This window comes from Ipomoea nil, unplaced genomic scaffold, assembly GCF_001879475.1.
Source record: "Ipomoea nil cultivar Tokyo-kokei standard unplaced genomic scaffold, Asagao_1.1 scaffold2761, whole genome shotgun sequence".
NCBI classification, from domain to species: Eukaryota; Viridiplantae; Streptophyta; class Magnoliopsida; order Solanales; family Convolvulaceae; genus Ipomoea; species Ipomoea nil.
In genome coordinates this window covers 1662098-1682301 of record NW_017619189.1, presented here as the reverse complement: position 1 = coordinate 1682301, position 20204 = coordinate 1662098, and the positions used below count along the sequence as shown (strand labels likewise).

General features: G+C 32.5%; 1 protein-coding gene and 1 long non-coding RNA gene across 3 annotated transcripts; one reads left to right on the top strand and one right to left on the bottom strand.

The window, feature by feature from the left end:
- The first annotated feature begins 491 nt into the window (after positions 1-491).
- Positions 492-10424, top strand: LOC109157182. Its single transcript, XR_002050188.1, has 3 exons — positions 492-503; positions 674-676; positions 10338-10424. It is a non-coding gene; the product is annotated as an uncharacterized LOC109157182 (long non-coding RNA).
- Positions 10398-16847, bottom strand: LOC109157181 (casein kinase II subunit alpha-2-like). Of its 2 annotated transcripts, XM_019305107.1 has the most exons (11): positions 16422-16847; positions 16189-16318; positions 14428-14622; positions 13886-14043; positions 12868-12958; positions 12680-12745; positions 12306-12388; positions 12155-12218; positions 11811-11879; positions 11613-11713; positions 10398-10423 (listed from the first exon to the last, which is right to left on the bottom strand). In XM_019305107.1, the coding sequence occupies exons 1-10, from the start codon at positions 16733-16735 to the stop codon at positions 11654-11656; spliced, it is 1230 nt and encodes a 409-aa protein (XP_019160652.1). In that variant the 5' UTR covers positions 16736-16847; the 3' UTR covers positions 10398-10423; positions 11613-11653. The 2 variants fall into 2 exon arrangements, with proteins under 2 accessions (XP_019160652.1, XP_019160651.1); XM_019305106.1 differs by lacking the exon at positions 10398-10423 and having other exon boundaries at positions 11429-11713.
- Positions 16848-20204: the final 3357 nt, after the last annotated feature.

Below are 20204 nucleotides of genomic sequence, written 5' to 3'. Positions count from 1 at the left end.
TAAAAACTATTTTCGTAATGGAAAACAGAATCATCTATCATCTATTTAGTTATATGTCACTATAACCAACTATGTCATTATCATATTATTTTACTTATCACGTACTATCTTCTATCTTTTCTACTTACTTTACTTATTTAAACATAATTTATTTGCTTACACTTTAAAGTTATACATTATTTACATTATCAAAATTAAGAATTAAACTCTATATAATGTTTTAGATTTTGATTGAACTCAATAGATTATTAGTTTGAATATTTTTAATTATGTTGCATTATACTACAAGTTCGGTCTAGATATCGAATATTGAAATCTCACATATATTAGAATTCAAAGTAAAAGTTATATATTCATATACATGTCATTCAAATGAAAACATCTAAAAAAAAATATTTTAAATATTAGCTCAACAAATATTAATATTATCTCAACTAAATTTTAGGTGAAAACTGAAAAATTATAAAAGAGAAAACAGAGAACAGTTTTTTGTTAGTAAACAAGTTTTCTAAACAGAAAACAGAGAACGAAAATTGAAAATTAGAAAACAGAAAACAAAAAACAGTTTTCTGTTAGTAAACGGACCCAGTCTCACTCCAAAATTTTTGTGGATCATGAATATTCTTATACATAAAGATTACAAGTTCATTTATTGTCAACACTTTTGGTCGAGCCCGTCTTACATGGTTTACCTCTTTTATGTGGTTTATTGACTATTAATAGGACCGGTGCATTCTCTCGGATAATAACAATGAAAAAAATGTTATGGAATTAGGTCAAAATCAAGCATAAGATCATCTCCAATAATTGTAATTTTTAAGGAGTTTTTGTAAGTGTGGCTAGAGAAGAGAAGAAGAAGAAGAAGATGATGATGATGATGATGATGATGATGATGATGATGATGATGATGATGATGATGATGATGATGATGATAATAATAATAATAATAATAATTTGAAAAGTAAAAAGAAAATAAATAAATAAATAAATAAAAACTCACCCTCACATGCACTAGGAAGCTTCCTTTTTTTGGTGGGTTTCATTTTTCCGGCAAAAATTAGAGACCAATTTTATTTTGTATCATCTCCATCTCTTCTATATTAGCTTGCTTTCCTTAAAAACCACACCAAAAATTATTGATGGGCAGAAGCCAGCCAAGAGTGATTAGTCATTTTCAGGTACTGCCTCGTTTACATACATTGTACCCAGAAAAATGAAAAATGTCTCATGAGATATCAAAATCAAGTGTACCGAAGATATAATTAAAAAATGGGGTGGTAACTTATGCTAAAGTCACATTGCAATCGTCCAAACTCAGATCATCAGATGCAGTACAGCTTAGAATGTTGGGATTGGCAAAGGAAAGGGAGAGCGACATAAGCTGGATGGATCGGAAAATGGAGATAGACGATGGGGAGTGATGAGGTAGTTGTTTGGGGGTGTCGAGGAAAACCAGCAGTTGTTGTGTATTGTATTGGGTAAATTTCGTTTTATGTTTTAGTTGGTAAAATTAGTTTATGTTGGCCACAACTAAAAGACTCAAATATAGAAGGTCAATAGATAGTTTTTATTAGAAGCTGAATTTGGAATTTTATGGTTATTAATTAAGTCAACAGTCTAACCAATTTAGTTGAGTTGTGGAAGTAGCTTCTTTGTTTTGGTATATGATAGTGTAAATACTCTCGGGTATACGGATATGAGTAAAAGTTATAGTATGAAAGCTCGGGTAATTAAGACCCAAAGTCAGAGGGTCCTGAGCGTATATGTACTCTAGAGAGAGAATGGCAAAAAGGTCCCTCCCCATAGCATTCAATGTGGTATTTATAGGGGAGGGAGGAGCCACATGTCGGGCTTCCAGCATGTCTGCCACGTGTTCCACATGCATTGAGAAGATTGACGGCTTTACAAATTAATACACGTGGATCGAATACCCGGTCCAAGGTTTAGAGTCAACGTGGAGCACCTGGTCCAAGGTTTAGTATATGAACTCTTCCCGGTCAGAATACCCAGTCCAAGCTTTAGAGTCAACGTCGAGCACATATTTCTCCATAGGTCAGGTCGGATTTCTTATTATGTCAGATTAAGGGTGTGTTTGGAAACCCGCGCCACTAGAAGTATATACGGAATACACAGATACGACTAGTTGTCTAGGATATACTCTCTATCTGTATATAATGTACATTATTATGCAATGGAGAGGGTTTCTAGGTGGAGCTGTCATTTCTTTTTTTTTTTTTTTTTTTTTCGTTTTAACATGTTTTTGTTTTGTACTGTGGCTTTGTCTGCCCAGTGTCCGACACCTGGGTACGTGAAGCCATGGCTCCGCCAAATCCCCTGCATTATGGTTATCATGTTCCCTTCCAATTCCCCTCTTCTCTCTATTCTCTAAGCTCCAATATAATTATATATACCCAACTCCAAATGCACGTAGGTGATGTGGTTCATTGTTTAATGATTAAATATATGGCAAGTTTGCCTTGCTACAAATCAATTAGTTGAGTAATCCAAAGTAAGGTTAATGTTTAATAGCCTATGAAAGCGGTTGATCTGTGGCAATAAGGTTTGGAGATAGAGTAAAACTTTGACTAACATTATATTTTAGGAAGTTTGTCACAATTTAATTGGTTGCTTGATTGATCCAAAGTAAGATTAATAACCTATTTTGTTGGTAAAAACTATGCGAGTAGTCGTATTATGCGATTTACTCATTCTCTATGATTCTAGGGTAAATGCGGCATGCGGGGTATTGAGTTTGAATAAGTGTAAATAACTTTTGATTAAAACTTTGTCAAATTTGTTCAGTATATAACTCAGTTGGTTAATCAATCCAAATTAAGCTAGTATGGTTAAAAGTAGTGTTGCCAAAATCCCGCCTAGCTATCGATTAATCGGCGCCTAGGCGCTAGACACTAGCCGACCGCCTAGCGTATCACCATAATCGGTGGTCTAGGTGGCTGCAGACTAGGACTTCTGAGCACCGTCTAGGCCTCCTAGGTGCCGATTAAGCCGCCTTGGCACCAAATAGGCCACCTAGGCACCGACTAGGTTACCTAGTCGGCCAATTAGATATTGTTCCCTTCTTTTTTAAATAGGTTATTTCACTCCAAACGCTGGTTACTAGCAAACTTAAATCAGTAAACTAAAGGTACAATTAATAGTCTTTTTTCACAAGAAACGTAATTAATAATTAGAACCATCACATTCATACTCTATGCCCTAGCTAGTTGGTCATGTAAAAAATTGGGCATCCATCCGGCTATGAAAATGACCTTACATGGTTAGTTTGTATAATGCGGTTGATGACAGGTGAGCAAATGTCGTCTCATTCCTATCAAACTCGATTCATAATTACAAAACTCTCATTTTTCTAGCTTCAAGCTTGTGGGCATGTCAGGCCTTTCATCGTCTTCCCTATCACGCCTGCTTTCTTCAATGTCCCATGCCAATTATTTCCACTCCATACAACCTTACTAAACTAGGAATGCACAATTCTTTTAAAGGAAAAAATTATCTATACACACATACCCATCTGGCTTTGTAGTCAAAGGTTGTTTGGGTGACGAGAGAAACCCACTGTGAATAGCCTTGCATTGTTACTGACAGGATATTTGGACAAAGTATTGGATCCGGTCCGGTGTGTCTAACCAATCAAAGCAGTCAAACAATGGTCAGGAGCAGAGAACATGTGAAACGGTTATAAGAGTCCACGCATTAACCGCACCACCCCATCAAAGATACGAGTCATGGATGGCAGTGTCACTTATTAGGAGGCCGTTGCTATCATTATTGTAACCGTTACATGTTTATAGTATAAAGGCTGACCACATATAGCAAGAGGGGGACATGCTCTATTTATTGTACACAAACCATAGCAATACAATTGTTTCTACTGTTTACTAATACATAAAATATAGCCGGTAAACATTATTACTGTCAGTTACTTTAGCTAGCAAAAGATCACACGGAGGTAACTAGTCTAGATTGTACATAATTGGCCGAGCTTAATCCAGAAAAGCTAATAAGCTGCTCTCACGAAAAGTCAAACTTGTAACCTTGTGGTTACCAAGTGAATAACATCAACCTAGAAAAACTGGGCTGCCTACTGATACCATACATATATACAAGATCTAACAATGAAACAAGACAGTAAATGATACGAGATTTAGGTGTATCAACTGTCGTTTAAGCTAAGGCTTCCACAAACCCTAACCATGGCTCCAAGATTAATGCAGGATTAAGGGGAGACAAGGAGGCATCGTAATCACGGTTTTGGGTTCATTTTAGCATGTGCCATGTGTTGTTGCTTAGCTCATTTTTCTTGGGTTATGGAGTGGTTAATTAGTTTACCCGTAATTAAGCTGTAATATGATCTTAATTGCCTCGATCACCTAGTGGCTAGTGCTCAACTGTTACAACAGTATTATTGTTTTTGCTGCATTGTGGAAATATATAATGATGATCTATGCGAATAAACCCACGTTTATGTCGGAAATGAGGTGCAAACAGTTAAACAGATCGAAGATTGTTGTCGAAAACGGTATCTTTAGCATCTGTCTAGCTTTTAACATGCAAAACCCTAGCAGTTAGTAATCCTATGTAGTACCTAGCTACTTATGCATATTTAATTACTAAGGGTGTGTTTGATTGGTGGGTTTTGCCCATAGGAATGGGTATGAAAGTGATTGTTGTTGTTTGGTTAATAGATTTTTATAACACTACTATGAGTTTCGAATACCCCATCAATTGAAAAACTCATACCCAAATAAAATAAGGGTTTCATTCCCTTATTCATTAACAAGCACTATTATTAGTAACCATTCTCATTCCACCCTACTGCCAAAATGTTAAATACTTTCACCAAAATTCATTACCATTACCAAGTATTTGATACTCATTCCGATTCTGATTCCTATGTGTGAACCAAACACACCCTACATGTCTTCCATCCCTAGTTTATAATTAGGGTGCTACATACTTATATTAATATACTTAGGGTGTGTTTGATTGGTGGGTTTTGCCCGTAGGAATAGGTATGAAAGTGATTGTTGTTGTTTGGTTGATAGGTTTTTAGAACATTACTATGGGTTTCGAATACCCCATCAATTGAAAAACCCATACCCAAATAAAATAAGGGTTTCATTCCCTTATTCATTCTCAAGCACTATTATTAGTAACCATTCTCATTCCACCCTACTACCAAACATGTTAAATACTTCCACCAAAACCCATTACCATTACCAAGTATTTGATACCCATTCCAATTCCGGTTCCTATGTGCGAACCAAACACACCCTTAGTTATAATCCGCGACTAAATTAATGTCCAACACGAAAATTAAAATAAGTAAATACTTAATTAGTACACATTTTAAATATTAAATCATTAACATAAAATAAAAATGATTTCCTAATAATTTTCATATTAAAATAAATTAAGTCTTCTTAATACGATATTGATGAGTCAGTAAAATTTTTTTTTTTTTGTTAAAAATGACATTATTATAATAAACTTACTGACGTTGTCGAGTATTAATTAAAGAGTTATAAAATTAACTTAAAGCATGTGTGAATTCATAAGTTTTATTTGTGTATATAATTGAGACATCAATTATTATTATATGTAAACTATTCATCTTGTAAACTCTCACTGATATTTTGAAATATTATTTTTCCCTATAAGATTGATTAGATAATGAAATTTTGACATTTATATTTATATTCTTAAAATAGAGAGAAATTTTGTCTCATACATAGTTGATAAAATGTATATACTTTAATTAAATCAATATATATTTGGAATAAAAAATTAAATTTGTGCTTAGAATAATTATAGTATGACATTCATATTCTTTTAGGATGGAGTTGGGATTCAAAAAGTAATAGCTTTCACTTATATATATATATATATATATATATATATATATATATATATATATATATATATATATATATATATATATATATATATATATATATATATATATAGAAGAGCGCTCATATGCGGCGGGGTCTTACGGTGTGGCGGTGCGGTCAAATTCCAGAATACACCAACAATGTTAACAATATGCACCAACAGTGTAATAAAAACACACCCCAATGAAATGTAATAAAACATCACAAAATACACCACGGACTCAAAAAAACACACTATATAACTCACCACCCCCAATGGTGTATTTTCGAACAGTGTATGGTGTTTTTACTCACACCTAATGGTGTGTGTTTGGTGATGCAGGGCTCTGTTTACTCTGTTTTGTGTGGTGTATTTCCTAACGTTGATGGTGCATATTTGGTGAACTATTGGTGTTGTCGCACCGTAAGAAATAACCGCACCGTAAGACACTGCCGCACCTGAACCCGCCTATATATACATATATATATATATATATATATATATATGTGTGTGTGTGTGTGTGTGTGTGTGTGTGTGTGTGTGTGTGTGTGTGTGTGTGTGTGTGTGTGTGTGTGTGTGTGTGTGTGTGTGTGTGTGTGTGTGTGAACAGCGCTTCCTGTATGGTCGGTGCAGTTTACACCATTAGGTATGCATAAATGTGCACCACACAGTATTCGAAAATACATCATTACGTGTAGTGCGTTTTTTTTTATGTGTGGTGCATTTTGTGACATTTTATTTTGGTGCATTTTCGAACACGGTGTGGTGTATTTATGCATACCTAATGGTGTAAACCGTACCGACCGCACAGGAAGCCCTATTCTCATTTGAACCTATATATATATATATATATATATATATATATATATATATATATATATATATATATATATATATTCTTATATTTTAATTCTTACCACAAAGAAGAAAAGAGTTAAAAGAACAAGAGAAAAATAAAAAATAATAAAAATTAACATGAATTCCATTTTGTTTTAAAACGATGTGTATAAGCTATGTCCAACCAAGAATATTTTTTTTTTTTTATTAGTAAACTCAAGTTCGCTCAACAAGAATATAAATATGAGCATCTAATCACTTAAAGATGTCTCACTTTCCATCCAATTAACCGTACTAATACGATTACAACATCAACCACGCAAGAAGTTGTTAAGTGTTACTTAAATCCAAAAGATTCAATTCATTCGCATATCAAACTGATTTTTTCAAGATAAGCTCTTCTATGAACTCTTGGTTACTATTATTTGTACTTTGTTTAAAAGCAAATGATTATATTCCCCAATCTTTATAAAATATTGATAACATTGAAAGGAATTCCAAATTATTTAGTCCATTCCACAAGGAATTTTGGTGTATATATAATACCACCGCCCCTTCCACTTAGCATATGTAACTTTCTCTTTGATATTAGTGGGGAAAATTAATGATTGAAAGAAAGAAAGAAAGAAAGAAAGAAAATAAATAAATAAATAAATAAATAAATAAATAAATAAATAAATAAATAATAATAATAATAATAATAATAATAATAATAATAATAATAATAATAATAATAATAATAATAATAATGATAATAATGATGATAATAATGATAATAATGATAATAATGATAATAATGATAATAATGATAATAATGATAATAATAATAATAATAATAATAATAATAATAATAATAATAATAATAATAATAATAATAATAATAATAATAATAATAATAATAATAATAATAATAATAATAATAATAATAATAATAATAATAATAATAATAATAATAATAATAATAATAATAATAATAATAATAATAATAATAATAATAATAATAATAATAATAATAATAATAATAATAATAATAATAATAATAATAATAATAATAATAATAGGTGAAAAGGAAATATAAGTAAGTGGAAAGAGAAATACAGGATGCCCATGATGATGAGTACAGGTTACCTGGCTGGTTCAGATTCACAGAACTTTATAACGAATTCAGGTAGTGACAGAGTAAATTACAAAACTGCTCATGATGGATATATTTCATTAACGGACACCTACACCTTACTTGCATTTGCCCATGCTTAGAAATTAGAATGCTATATAAAAAATAATTTTATGTGTAATTTTTAATATATGTGCGTGGAAAATATTTAATTTTATTTGTTTAAAATTAGTATAATGGTTGAAACGAAAAGGGGGCGTTATGTAGTGCAAAAGACAATATGGTACTGAAACCGAAAGCATGGGACTCCCGTGCCCTCCTTCTAAAAGGTTGAAAAGGATAAGAACAAATTAAGAAGCCTTTTCTCATCTGTCTTTTATGCCCCTGCATTACATGCATCCATGTCATCTTACCATCCATGCATGTATGCATCAATGCATGCATGTCCTTTCAAGCCCAACATACAATTCCACTATCGTTATATTGTGGGCCAGAATCCATAATGGGGGTCCATCATGTGTATTTTGGGCTTATCCAAATTATGTACTTGGTTGTTAGTGGGAGGTGTGTACTAAGTAAATTAGACAATTTATATCGTGCATCACGGCACACATAGCAATGTGCGCTCAGACACAAAACGCGCCCATTTCAATTGCTGATGTTATTTCGTTTGTTCAAACGGTCAAAATCCGGCCATTATGTTATTCAGTTAAAAGTTTATGTGTATTGTGTTATGAGTTTTTATATATTCAGTTAAGAGTTGATGTATATTCAGTTATGAGTTTTTGTGTATTCAGTTAAGAGTTTCTGTGTATTATATATCATGTTAGATTATGTATATTCAGTTATGAATTTCGGTGTATTCTGTTATGAGTTTATGTGTATTTGAAACAGATAATTTTTTTTTTTTTTGGACAATTCTTCAACACGACGTCGTTTTGGGAGGCGCCCTGGTGCACGGTATAACGATTGGTAAATCATGCCTTATGACTTTAGTTGTCAAAAGATCACAATGAGGTAAACCAGCTTAGATTGTTCATAGCTGACCGGCTCAAATCAAGAAGGCTAATAGGTCGTTATCACTAAGAGTCAAACTTGTGGCATTGTGATTACTAAGTTACTAGTCTTATTACCAATTTGGACGGGGTTGTCCCCACAGTTAATATAATATGTAACTTGTATTTATTTACGTGTACATAATATGTTAACTACAAGTACATAATATGAACCAGAGTTCACAATTCAATGTGCCTGGTGAACCCTAGTCCATGATATAAGTTGGAGTTAATTTCATATTTTGTCCTAAATTTATATATGTCAGTCCACTTTTAGTTTTTCTTTTTTTTTTTTTTTCAAAACATTCCCGTTTGGTCCTAGTATTATTGTCGCATGATCATTTTTGGTTTTCTATCAACAAAATTATTTAAATGACGTTAAATACAAGGGCATTTTTGTCTATTCAATTCTAAGTGTTAAGTTATTTTCCTTTTTTTTTTTTGGTCCTAGTTTTATATGTGTTGTTTCACTTTTAGTTTTTTTTTTTTTTTTTTTTTCAAAACATTCTTGTTAGTCCTAACATTATTGTGGCATGACCATTTTTTGGCCATCCGGCAACAAATATGTTTAAATAACATTTGAAATGACGTTATTAACTACTCAAAATCTGCTTTTTCTTCTTGGCAAAAAGTGCAATTAGGCCACTGAACACCCCAAATGTATACAATTTCATATGATAGTAAGTTACCATCAATTTTATCAAGTTGCTTGCTTACATGGATGGTGAATTGACATTTTTAAATAATTTTTAATAATAAACTTTAAAAATTAAAAATTAAAAATTAAAAAATAATTATTTAAAAAAAAAAAAAAAAAAAAAAAAAAACTACGACCACCCCCCACCCCCCCCCCCCTCCCCCTCCTCTTTCGTCTCCAACCAAAGATGAAGAGCCTATTTTCATCTCCGACCGAAGACAAAGGAGGAGGGGGGAAGGGGATGACTGGCGGCTACCTCGACTTTTTTATTTTTTATTTTTTATTTTTTTTCTCGACTTTTTTATTTTTTATTTTTTATTTTTTTTATTTTTTGTTTTTAAAGTTTCTATTAAAAATTATTTAAAATGTCAGCCCACCTTCCACATAAAGAAGACAACTTAATGAAATGGATGATAATTTGCTATCAGGTGAAATTGCATACATTTAGGGTGTTAGTGACCTAATTACATTTTTTTTTTGTTTAATGACCAAATTACATTTTCAGGTTAGGTTCAATGGCCAATTTGAACCTTATTCCTAATTTTATTTACTATCTACAACTAATTAACATCTATAATTACCAAGTGATTAACCCAAGGTCGAAAGCACACCCAAATAAATGGACAAAACAATCTAAATTTAGCAACAGATCTACATATCTATTTTCTTTTCGTATGATGAAAAAATAAAAACGCTGTCCTGCCTTGGCCAAGAAGGCTCATGCAGAATCAGAAATGAGAAGCAACATCTTTCCAGAAAAAATATCTTCTCTTTGGATTGTCACATTCCTGAGATGCATAAAGATCTACTTGCATATAATGTTAAATTCTGGAAGCAAAAAAGGGACCATTAAGATTGAATTCAATCTTGCAAGTAGGGGTGGGAATAGGCCAGGCCCCTTGTAGGGACCTATGTTCGAGCCGATTTAAAGCCTAGTTAGGCCTAGCTCGTTCAGTAAAAAGGCCAGACTTGAGCCAATTTCAAAAGCCTATTAAACTAAACAGGCCAGGCCTATATATACCAGACTCGGCCTTCAAGCCTACAGGCTTGGCATATATATATATATATATATATATATATATATATATATATATATATATATATATATATATATATATATATATATATATATACTCCGTATTTACAATATAACTCCAAGTATATATAATTACCAAACCCTAATCCTCCACCTCCAAAATTCCATTCTAAATTATGATTCAACTATAAACATGGCTACTAATCATGTTGTAAGCGTTCTTATTGTTTATTTTTTTTATTAACTGTTCTTACTGTCATAATGTTTAATGAAATGTCGCAACTTAATTATGTGAGTTGATTGTTAATTATTTATGAGATTATATAAGATAACAAACAATAATACAATTGAATTTATTTCTAAACAAGTTAACGAGCATGCTGAAGTCATGACTTGTTTTATTTTATATTTTAATGCTATTATGTTTGCATTGTGGTGATATACTTATGTAATTATGTATTAGTTTTGTATTAGGTATATTTCTTAAATTATTTAGATATATTTATTAAAGTTTTTAAAAGTCTTAACATGTAGGCTTTAAATAAGCTCAAAGTAGGACTTTCTTTGAAGCTTTTTTAATGGCCTATATATTAAACAGGCTTTTAAAAAGGCTTTAGGCCAGGCCAGGCCACTTGTAGGCTCGGGCTTGAGCCTAACAAAAAGCCAACATACAGGCTCAGGCCCAGGCCTAGGCTTTAGATTTTCGTAACAGGCTCAAGCCTAATTTTCTAAAGCTCGACTCGGCTTGGCCTATTTCCACCCCTACTTGCAAGTTGCAAAGCGTTATAATTCCACACAGGGCAAAGCAAAATTCAGTGTTTCTGCCATTCATGACCAACAGGGCAACAAGAAATCTTACTTTCCAATGGAGAATCAAATCGAGCATAAAATACAAAAGAAAAAAAGAAAAGATGACTGGGTTATGAAAATACTTCCACATTTCACAGTATTCCAGCAAGAAAGTGTAGAGAACAAACGGGCCACCGAGTTATTGGAAACGAGCAGCGGGAGGGGAGGGTGTCCTACTGGGAGCGAGCTCTGCTGCTTTCAGCGTTTCTCACAGGGTACAAGTATGGATGAGACTGCAAAAGTTGGGGGAGGGGGAGGGGTGAAGGTAAATGTTATATCATATGAAGAGAATGAGAATCTAAGCCCAGTGTCGAGGTTTTAGGATTTTACCATCGCTTCAAACGCAGTTGGCCGTTCCTCATGATCATAACGGAGCAACTTGTCCACAAAATCAATTGCCTACCAAAAAGGAAATAAGAAGAGTATGGATATCTATCAGCAGGGCTAGGGAATATGAAAAATACTATGTGTACTCGCACTTTATACTCCCAACTTTTACTCCCACACACAAAATCTTGATGTAGACACTTGTATTGGGACCCACATGAAAAAAATAGCTTATCAGTGTCCGCCACATCAGGGAGAAAATTGCAGGAGTAAGATTTGGGAGTACATGTAGTGGAACTCAGGGAATATACATTGCTTGACTAAATATTGAGAGATGTATTTACTACCTCGGGGACAGCTAAATGTTGATTTTCAGCGTTAATGAACTTCGACCATGGTTTCCTGCTATGCCTGAATCAAATAACAGTATTTTATACATTATAAATGAAACATATTCTTTCACAAAATATTAGTCTTGTACATGGGATTCACACTAACCTTCCAACAAGGGCTGCAAGGTTTGGATCTAATTCTAAACGATACTTATTTAGATAAGCATTTAATTCATCCGTTCCTAATACCTGTGATCCATTGAAAACACAGAAGAATAAGTGTCACGTAGTAGTAGAATGATATTCCTAGTTCCTGTGTAATACACATGTAATGAATATAGTAATTCATGATGGATTTACCGCCTTCACTTTACTAGGAAACTAATTGTTCTGATATGGCCAATCCAGATCACCTCAAATTAATGATATATTAAGAAAACATGGGTAAACTAATGAAGTAACTGTCTCAACCATCTCCGTATGTACAAGTTAGAAACAATATAATTTCACATTGACAAAAACTCTGGCCAGCACATTTACCTTAGCAATCTTGACGAGTTGATCGTAATTGTCATGTCCATAAAAGAATGGCTCTTTCCGGAATATCTATATACCAAAATTTGTTGATAAATAATCATCATAAACAAGATAACAAAGCATTTGAATGTTAAAATGTAAGCATACTATTAACTAGAAAAAAGAAAGACTTCAAGGTCAAAATTCCTCACCATTCCAGCAAGCATGCAACCTAGGCTCCACAAATCCAGCGAGTAATCATAGTCTTGTAGATCAACAAGAAGTTCAGGGCCTTTAAAATACCTGTAAAAAGTGAAATTAAAAACTGTACAGATGTCAGTGTGTTTGGTAAAGGTTACAGCAGAAGCACATAACTACATAAGCCCCATCTACTACAATATAGTTAAATTTTGTAACTAGCTAGTTGTGGCAATTCATTAAGTAGCATAAGATTAGCATAGTAACTAGCTAGAAGAGATTATATATCCTTTTTATTTACTAACGTAAGCGAGCATGATTCTATTTATATAATACTTCTACACATATATACCCAACTCTCATTCATGAATAAAGGAACACTTCCACCACTGAAATAAGTCAAAACACTGGATAAAGCTTTTAGACTCATTTCTAAACTGATTGTCATTTCGCATCAACTCCAGTATCTGGAACAGTGAACACCCATATATTATGCCCCATAAAACGATATTTCATTTGTTTGTCCAAATTTTTTACCATCTTTGATCACTTTGACCCTTGAATTCTAAAAGTAGCCAACTGTAATGCTTCAACTAGGAATAATTGATCAACATCATTCTGTCTATTACGGATTATATTAATACCTTGCTGAAATCCACCATACCTTAAAGTCTACAAGAATTCAAAATTAAAGTTATACCTTGTAGGATTTCATCAAAATTAACAATTAACAGCTTAATAATGGAAAACTTATGGTAGCTACTTTGTAGATTTGGAACTTGAGGAACCATGGAGAACTAACTGTAGCTACATTGTATTGTTGGGGGACAATGGAGAACTATTGGTAACAACCTTGTATAGTCTAAGGATTCAAGTTCCAAAATAGTAGCAGCTAAAAATAGATCACCTAAAAACCTCCAACATAAGTTTACAACAAAATGAAGTAATTCTAAAACAAATTTTAAAATGTCTGATTGATAGAATGCTGCCAACCAGACAAAAGTACATCGACCAGAAAAGCAGAAAACAAACCTAGAGGCCACGCGGACATTATATTCTTTCCCAGAGTGATAAAATTCTGCGAGCCCCCAGTCTATTAGCCAAAGTTTCCTCTTCTCATGATCAATAAGGATATTGTGAGGCTTCACATCACGGTGCATGATACCTTGAGAATGACAATAATCTAATGCCTATGCATAGAGATTGTACAATGGTTACTTTTTTAGCAGACAGAAATCTTCAAATAAACCACTTATAGGGGAAAAAATAAAAATAAAAATGAAAAGAGGAAACATCAGTTTAATAACAGTGATCAGAGCTTCAATAGACAATAATAATACTATACTACATTTAGTTTTTTCATTTCCCACCCATCAGAAGAAGATTGGCAATACCCTTCTTCCCTTAATGCTCAACCAGTATTTAACGTCACTTTCTCATTTCTATTATGTCCTTCCATCACCAATCCTACCCCAGATAATTAAGAATGAGTATATTGTTTTATTCAAGACAATGATTTTAGAGCAGTTATATTAAAGAAAGACCATTGAAAAGAACATGCCAAGAAAACTTGCCTTGAGAAGTTCATAAGTGTAATATCGTATGTCAAAGTCAGAAAGAGTTGGGTAAAGCACTTTAAAATCTGTGTTATTCACATATTCAAAAACAAGGCTTGGAGTCTTTGACTGCTCATCTCTGACAATATCAAGCAACTTCACAATATTTGGTCCGCCACATAGATTCTGAAGTATTTTAATCTCCCTCTTAATCTGCATTTTACAGTAGCTTCCAGAATGAGTGTAATCAATTGTGTAAAACAATCTATTTTCACTAATAAGTAAAAAGGAAACCTTACTATCAATTCTAGAAAATAACAATTCATGTCATAAAGGTTTTGCTATAAAGTATTTTAAAAATTCTGAGACAATTTAAAAACGCTCTAACTATCACTATGTCATTGAGGGTTGCTCAGTTAATGATATTCAGAAACGATTTGGCAATCCCATATTTGATCACTTTAAACAAGTGGGAAACAGGCATCCCTCGTTGTAGTAAAAATAAAAAGGCAGTTGGGGTTATTAGTGAAGGAATCATTATCAAATATCAAGGCGATTGAAATTATTGAACCAAACAACTCCTAACCTATTTCTGTTCATTCAATTGAAATAAGAGGACATTATGCTGCTTAATATATGTTGTAATGGAAACAAAGTTCAAGCTTTTGCTAAGCTACAATAGGAGATATTCAATACTCCCAAGGATCCCATGTTAACTAGAAGAATATCATTGGTAACCTATTGATAGTGAGATACAAAAAGGCGTTCCCCCTGGAGAGCCAAGATGGATGTTTAGGTGGAAAAAGCATCAGAGCATGAATATATATTGAATGAGTGAAATACATCCCAATTCGAATTCCTAGCCCCTAGGATTCTCATAATAGGTGAACCCATTTGTACTGTCAATGTAACAAGAATTTATGCTTTGCTCATTCCAAAGTCGATCCATTTAGAAAATGACAAAAGATATATTTTATCATTGGGCTTTTGTCTGGATGTTCAATGTGATTATCCATTTATCCAAGATCCTCCACTTAAAAAAATGAAGTCAAAGGTGAACATTCCAAAATGACATCACCTTTAATTCCAATCATTACGTTTCTTATGAGTGGTGAAATTACATGAATGAAGCAACCACCTGTTTAATTACCATGGAAACTTTTATTATTCTCAAACTTTGTACTTTGTAGTAATCCTTTCTTCTCTCTTTAGCATAATGCAGTATATGATTAGCCATTAGCCATTAGCCATAGTGAAAGACTGCAACACTTCTAAAATTTTATTCAAGGCACTAAGGCACTTATTTTCACAAGTTGTAATTTAACATTTAATAATAATAAAAATAATGATAATCGTCGTCATTTATACTGTTTCACTATAAGTCGAATCATTTTTAGGATTAAAATCATTTGTGAGATTTTTCTACAAAGTTAGGGCCTAGGGGAATCTTAAAATGGCTTCACTATAAGTGTTCTCATCATTGGATTGAAGTCATTTCTTATGATTTTAGCTGAGCAGAGCTTTAAAATAGTTGATTGATACATTTACAGAGGAGAGCTTTCTCTGGTAACACTGCATTTAATCTGATAAGAGCTCAATTTGGGCATACAAAAGTCCTTGACAAATCCAGCCTAGAAATTAGCCATTACACCATAGGATTGTCACTTATCTCCTTTTCACTTGCATGTGAAATTCAAACCAAATAATAGAAGCCTATTTCTATTATGCTTGGAGAAGCAATCAAAGTAAATAAGGCAGAAAATGAAAGAAAAACCTAACCTTTTTCTTCTTAACAGGTTTAAGTATTTTGATAATGCATTTCTGGTTATTTGTAGAGTGAACTCCCTCAAAAACCTCGCTGTACTTTCCCCTTCCAACCTTCTTAACTACCTCGTAATCATCCTGCTCCCTGCAGTTAACCAAAAAAAAAAAAAAAAAAAACTTGGAACAAGCTCAATCAAATTTAAATTAAAAAAAAAAAAAATCAATTAAGAAATAGTCTAATGAATTACCCCCATTGAACAGTCAAAGACTCGTAATCCCAATACTCTTTAGGGCGATTCACATTGATGTCGGTATAAACCCGGGCCTGGGAGGGGGCGCCGGGTCGGCGAATAGCTTTTCCAATCTTCTGCGCCAGGGTCTCTGACAAGGACACCAGCGGGCGGAGGGATTGCGGCGGCAAAGGCAGATGCGGGGGATTCCGTTTCAGTTCAGGAGAAGGCGGCAGACAACGGTGGAGAAGGGAGGGAAACGACGTCGGATGGGAGATGAGGAGGCGATTGTGGTAGCTGGAAGCGATGATGTGAAAGGGCCTTCCGGCCATAAACGAACGAAGAGGAACTTATAAATTTTACGATGACCTATGCAGACTGTGCACAACCCCCTCTTTCTTCCTCATCTCCACGCTAACTTTTTTCTCTTTCTAATTTTCCCTTTGCGTGTAGAATTTTACTCCTATAAATTCTTTTCAAGTTAATTACACCGGAGGTCTCTTATGCTATTCCAAATTTAGTCACAGATTATTTTATTTATTATTTTACATTTTAAATTATTATTTTTTGGACACTTTTATTCATTCTCATGATTTTTTTTATTTTTAGTAAAGACATTACTGTCTCTTACTCTCTTTATATTTTTCTTTTGTTATTTTTTCAATTTCAACCAGTTTAATCGGTTTAGAACTTTAGGTAACCTCTGATTTTTAATAATCATATTTTTCAACCAATTTTTAGTAAAGTCCTAAACCAATTAAACTGGTTTAAACCGGAAAAATAACAAAAGAAAAGAGAAAATTACACTTTTAGTCCTGTGACTACTTGGGTCTTGTTAATTTCAGTACTCGACTTTAAAAACTAACACTTTAGTCCCATAACTATGCAATTTTTAACACATTTGGTCCTGTCAGCCAAATCACCGGCCAAATGTCGCCGGAAAAATGTAAACTATTTTTAATTATTTAACATTGAGGGCAAATTGGTCATTTCAAGTAACTCTCTTCTTCTTCCTTGCACTGCGCACAACTAGCCGATTATTTCTCCGATTAGTATGATATAATTCTAAAGTAATGAATGATTTCTAGATGCTAACCTGCTGTATAAAATCAATATAGTGAAGAGCCCCATGCTTAAAGTGGGTCCCACCACCAGGGAAGGTAAGGGATTCACCAGTCACCACTAACTTTAACCCAATTTTGATGTCTCTTAACCTCTTCAAGCTTGGTGTGTGGAACATTGCCGTGCCAGAATTATATAATCGGCCAGGCAACGACGAAGTTGTGCGCAGTGCCTGACCATTGCCGTCGGAACAAATTTCCTGGGTTTTGTAATGAGAAGAAAGGGTGCCGTGCCAGAACTACATATATATAGGACAACTTTTTTTAATTTTCCGACGATTGTTTTCTCGGAGACTCACAACCAGAAAGGTTCGGCACCATGGAAAATCTGGCACCGTGAACAGCTCGTTATCACCGTTTGCTTTCACTATTAGGCCAGCGGAAGTGACGGAGTGGGACACGGCGGTGGAGAAGTAGCTCATACCGAAGTACACGCGCGGGAGCAAAAGGGGATGTTTTCCGGGAAAGGCAGGTCTACGAGGGAAATGGCGTCGACGACACTGGAGAGGGATTTGGTGAAGAAGGGGCGGTGAATTGACCATTTTGCCCTCCATAATCTATACTATATATAAAAACAAAATCCTTAAATTTTAACTTTCCGCCCAATTCCTAAAAAATCTCTCTTCCAAATAAAATATATTGATTTCTACTTTCCCATTCGTACAATAATTCTGCGTTAAAATTCTATTCTAATATTATAAAATAGTGTAATACAATCTATACTATATATAAAAACAAAATCCTGAAATTTTAACTTTCCGTCCAATTCCTAAAAAATCTCTCTTCCAAATAAAATATATTCATTTCTACTTTCCCATTCGTACAATAATTCTGCGTTAAAATTCTATTCTAATATTATAAAATAGTGTAATACAATCTATATCTATACTATATATAAAAACAAAATCCTGAAATTTTAACTTCCCGCCCAATTCCTAAAAAATCTCTCTTCCAAATAAAATATATTGATTTCTACTTTCCCATTCGTACAATAATTCTGCGTTAAAATTCTATTCTAATATTATAAAATAGTGTAATACAATCTATACTATATATAAAAACAAAGTCCTGAAATTTTAACTTTACCGTCCAATTCCTAAAAAATCTCTCTTCCTAATAAAATATATTGATTTCAACTTTCCCATCCGTACAATAATTCTGCGTTAAAATTCTATTCTAATATTATAAAATAATGTAATACAATCTATACTATATATAAAAACAAAATCCTGAAATTTTAACTTCCCGCCCAATTCCTAAAATATCTCTCTTCCAAATAAAATATATTGATTTCTACTTTCCCATTCGTACAATAATTCTTAGTTAAAATTCTATTCTAATATTATAAAATAGTGTAATACAATCTATATCTATATTATATATAAAAACAAAATCCTGAAATTTTAACTTCCCGCCCAATCCCTAAAAAATCTCTCTTCCTAATAAAATATATTGATTTCTACTTTTCCATTCGTACAATAATTCTGCGTTAAAATTCTATTCTAATATTATAAAATAGTGTAATACAATCTATACTATATATAAAAACAAAATCGTGAAATTTTAACTTTCCCGCCCAATTCCTAAAAAATCTCTCTTCCTAATAAAATATATTGATTCAACTTTCCCATCCGTACAATAATTCTGCGTTAAAATTCTATTCTAATATTATAAAATAGTGTAATACAATCTATACTATATATAAAAACAAAATCCTGAAATTTTAACTTTCCCGCCCAATTCCTAAAAAATCTCTCTTCCTAATAAAATATATTGATTTCAACTTTCCTATTCGTACAATAATTCTGAGTTAAAATTCTATTCTAATATTATAAAATAGTGTAATACAATCTATACTATATATAAAAACAAAATCCTGAAATTTTAACTTTCCGCCCAATTCCTAAAAAATCTCTTTTCCTAATAAAATATATTGATTTCTACTTTCGCATTCGTACAATTATTCTGAGATAAAATTCTATTATAATATTATAAAATAGTGTAATACAATCTATACTATATATAAAAACAAAATTCTGAAATTTTAACTTTCCGCCCAATTCCTAAAAAATCTCTCTTCCTAATAAAATATATTGATTTCTACTTTCGCATTCGTACAATTATTCTGAGTTAAAATTCTATTCTAATATTATAAAATAGTGTAATACAATCTATACTATATATAAAAACAAAATTTTGAAATTTTAACTTTCCGCCCAATTCCTAAAAAATCTCTCTTCCTAATAAAATATATTGATTTCTAATTTCCTATTAGTACAATAATTCTGCGTTAAAATTCTATTCTAATATTATAAATTAGTGTAATACAATCTATACTATATATAAAAACAAAATCCTGAAATTTTAACTTTTCGCCCTATTCCTAAAAAATCTTTCTTCCTAATAGAATATATTGATTTCTATTTTCTCATTCGTACAATAATTCTGCGTTAAAATTCTATTCTAATATTATAAAATAGTGTAATACAATCTATATCTATACTATATATAAAAACAAAATCCTGAAATTTTAACTTCCCGCCCAATTCCTAAAAAATCTCTCTTCCAAATAAAATATATTGATTTCTATTTTCCCATTCGTACAATAATTCTGCGTTAAAATTCTATTCTAATATTATAAAATAGTGTAATACAATCTATACTATATATAAAAACAAAA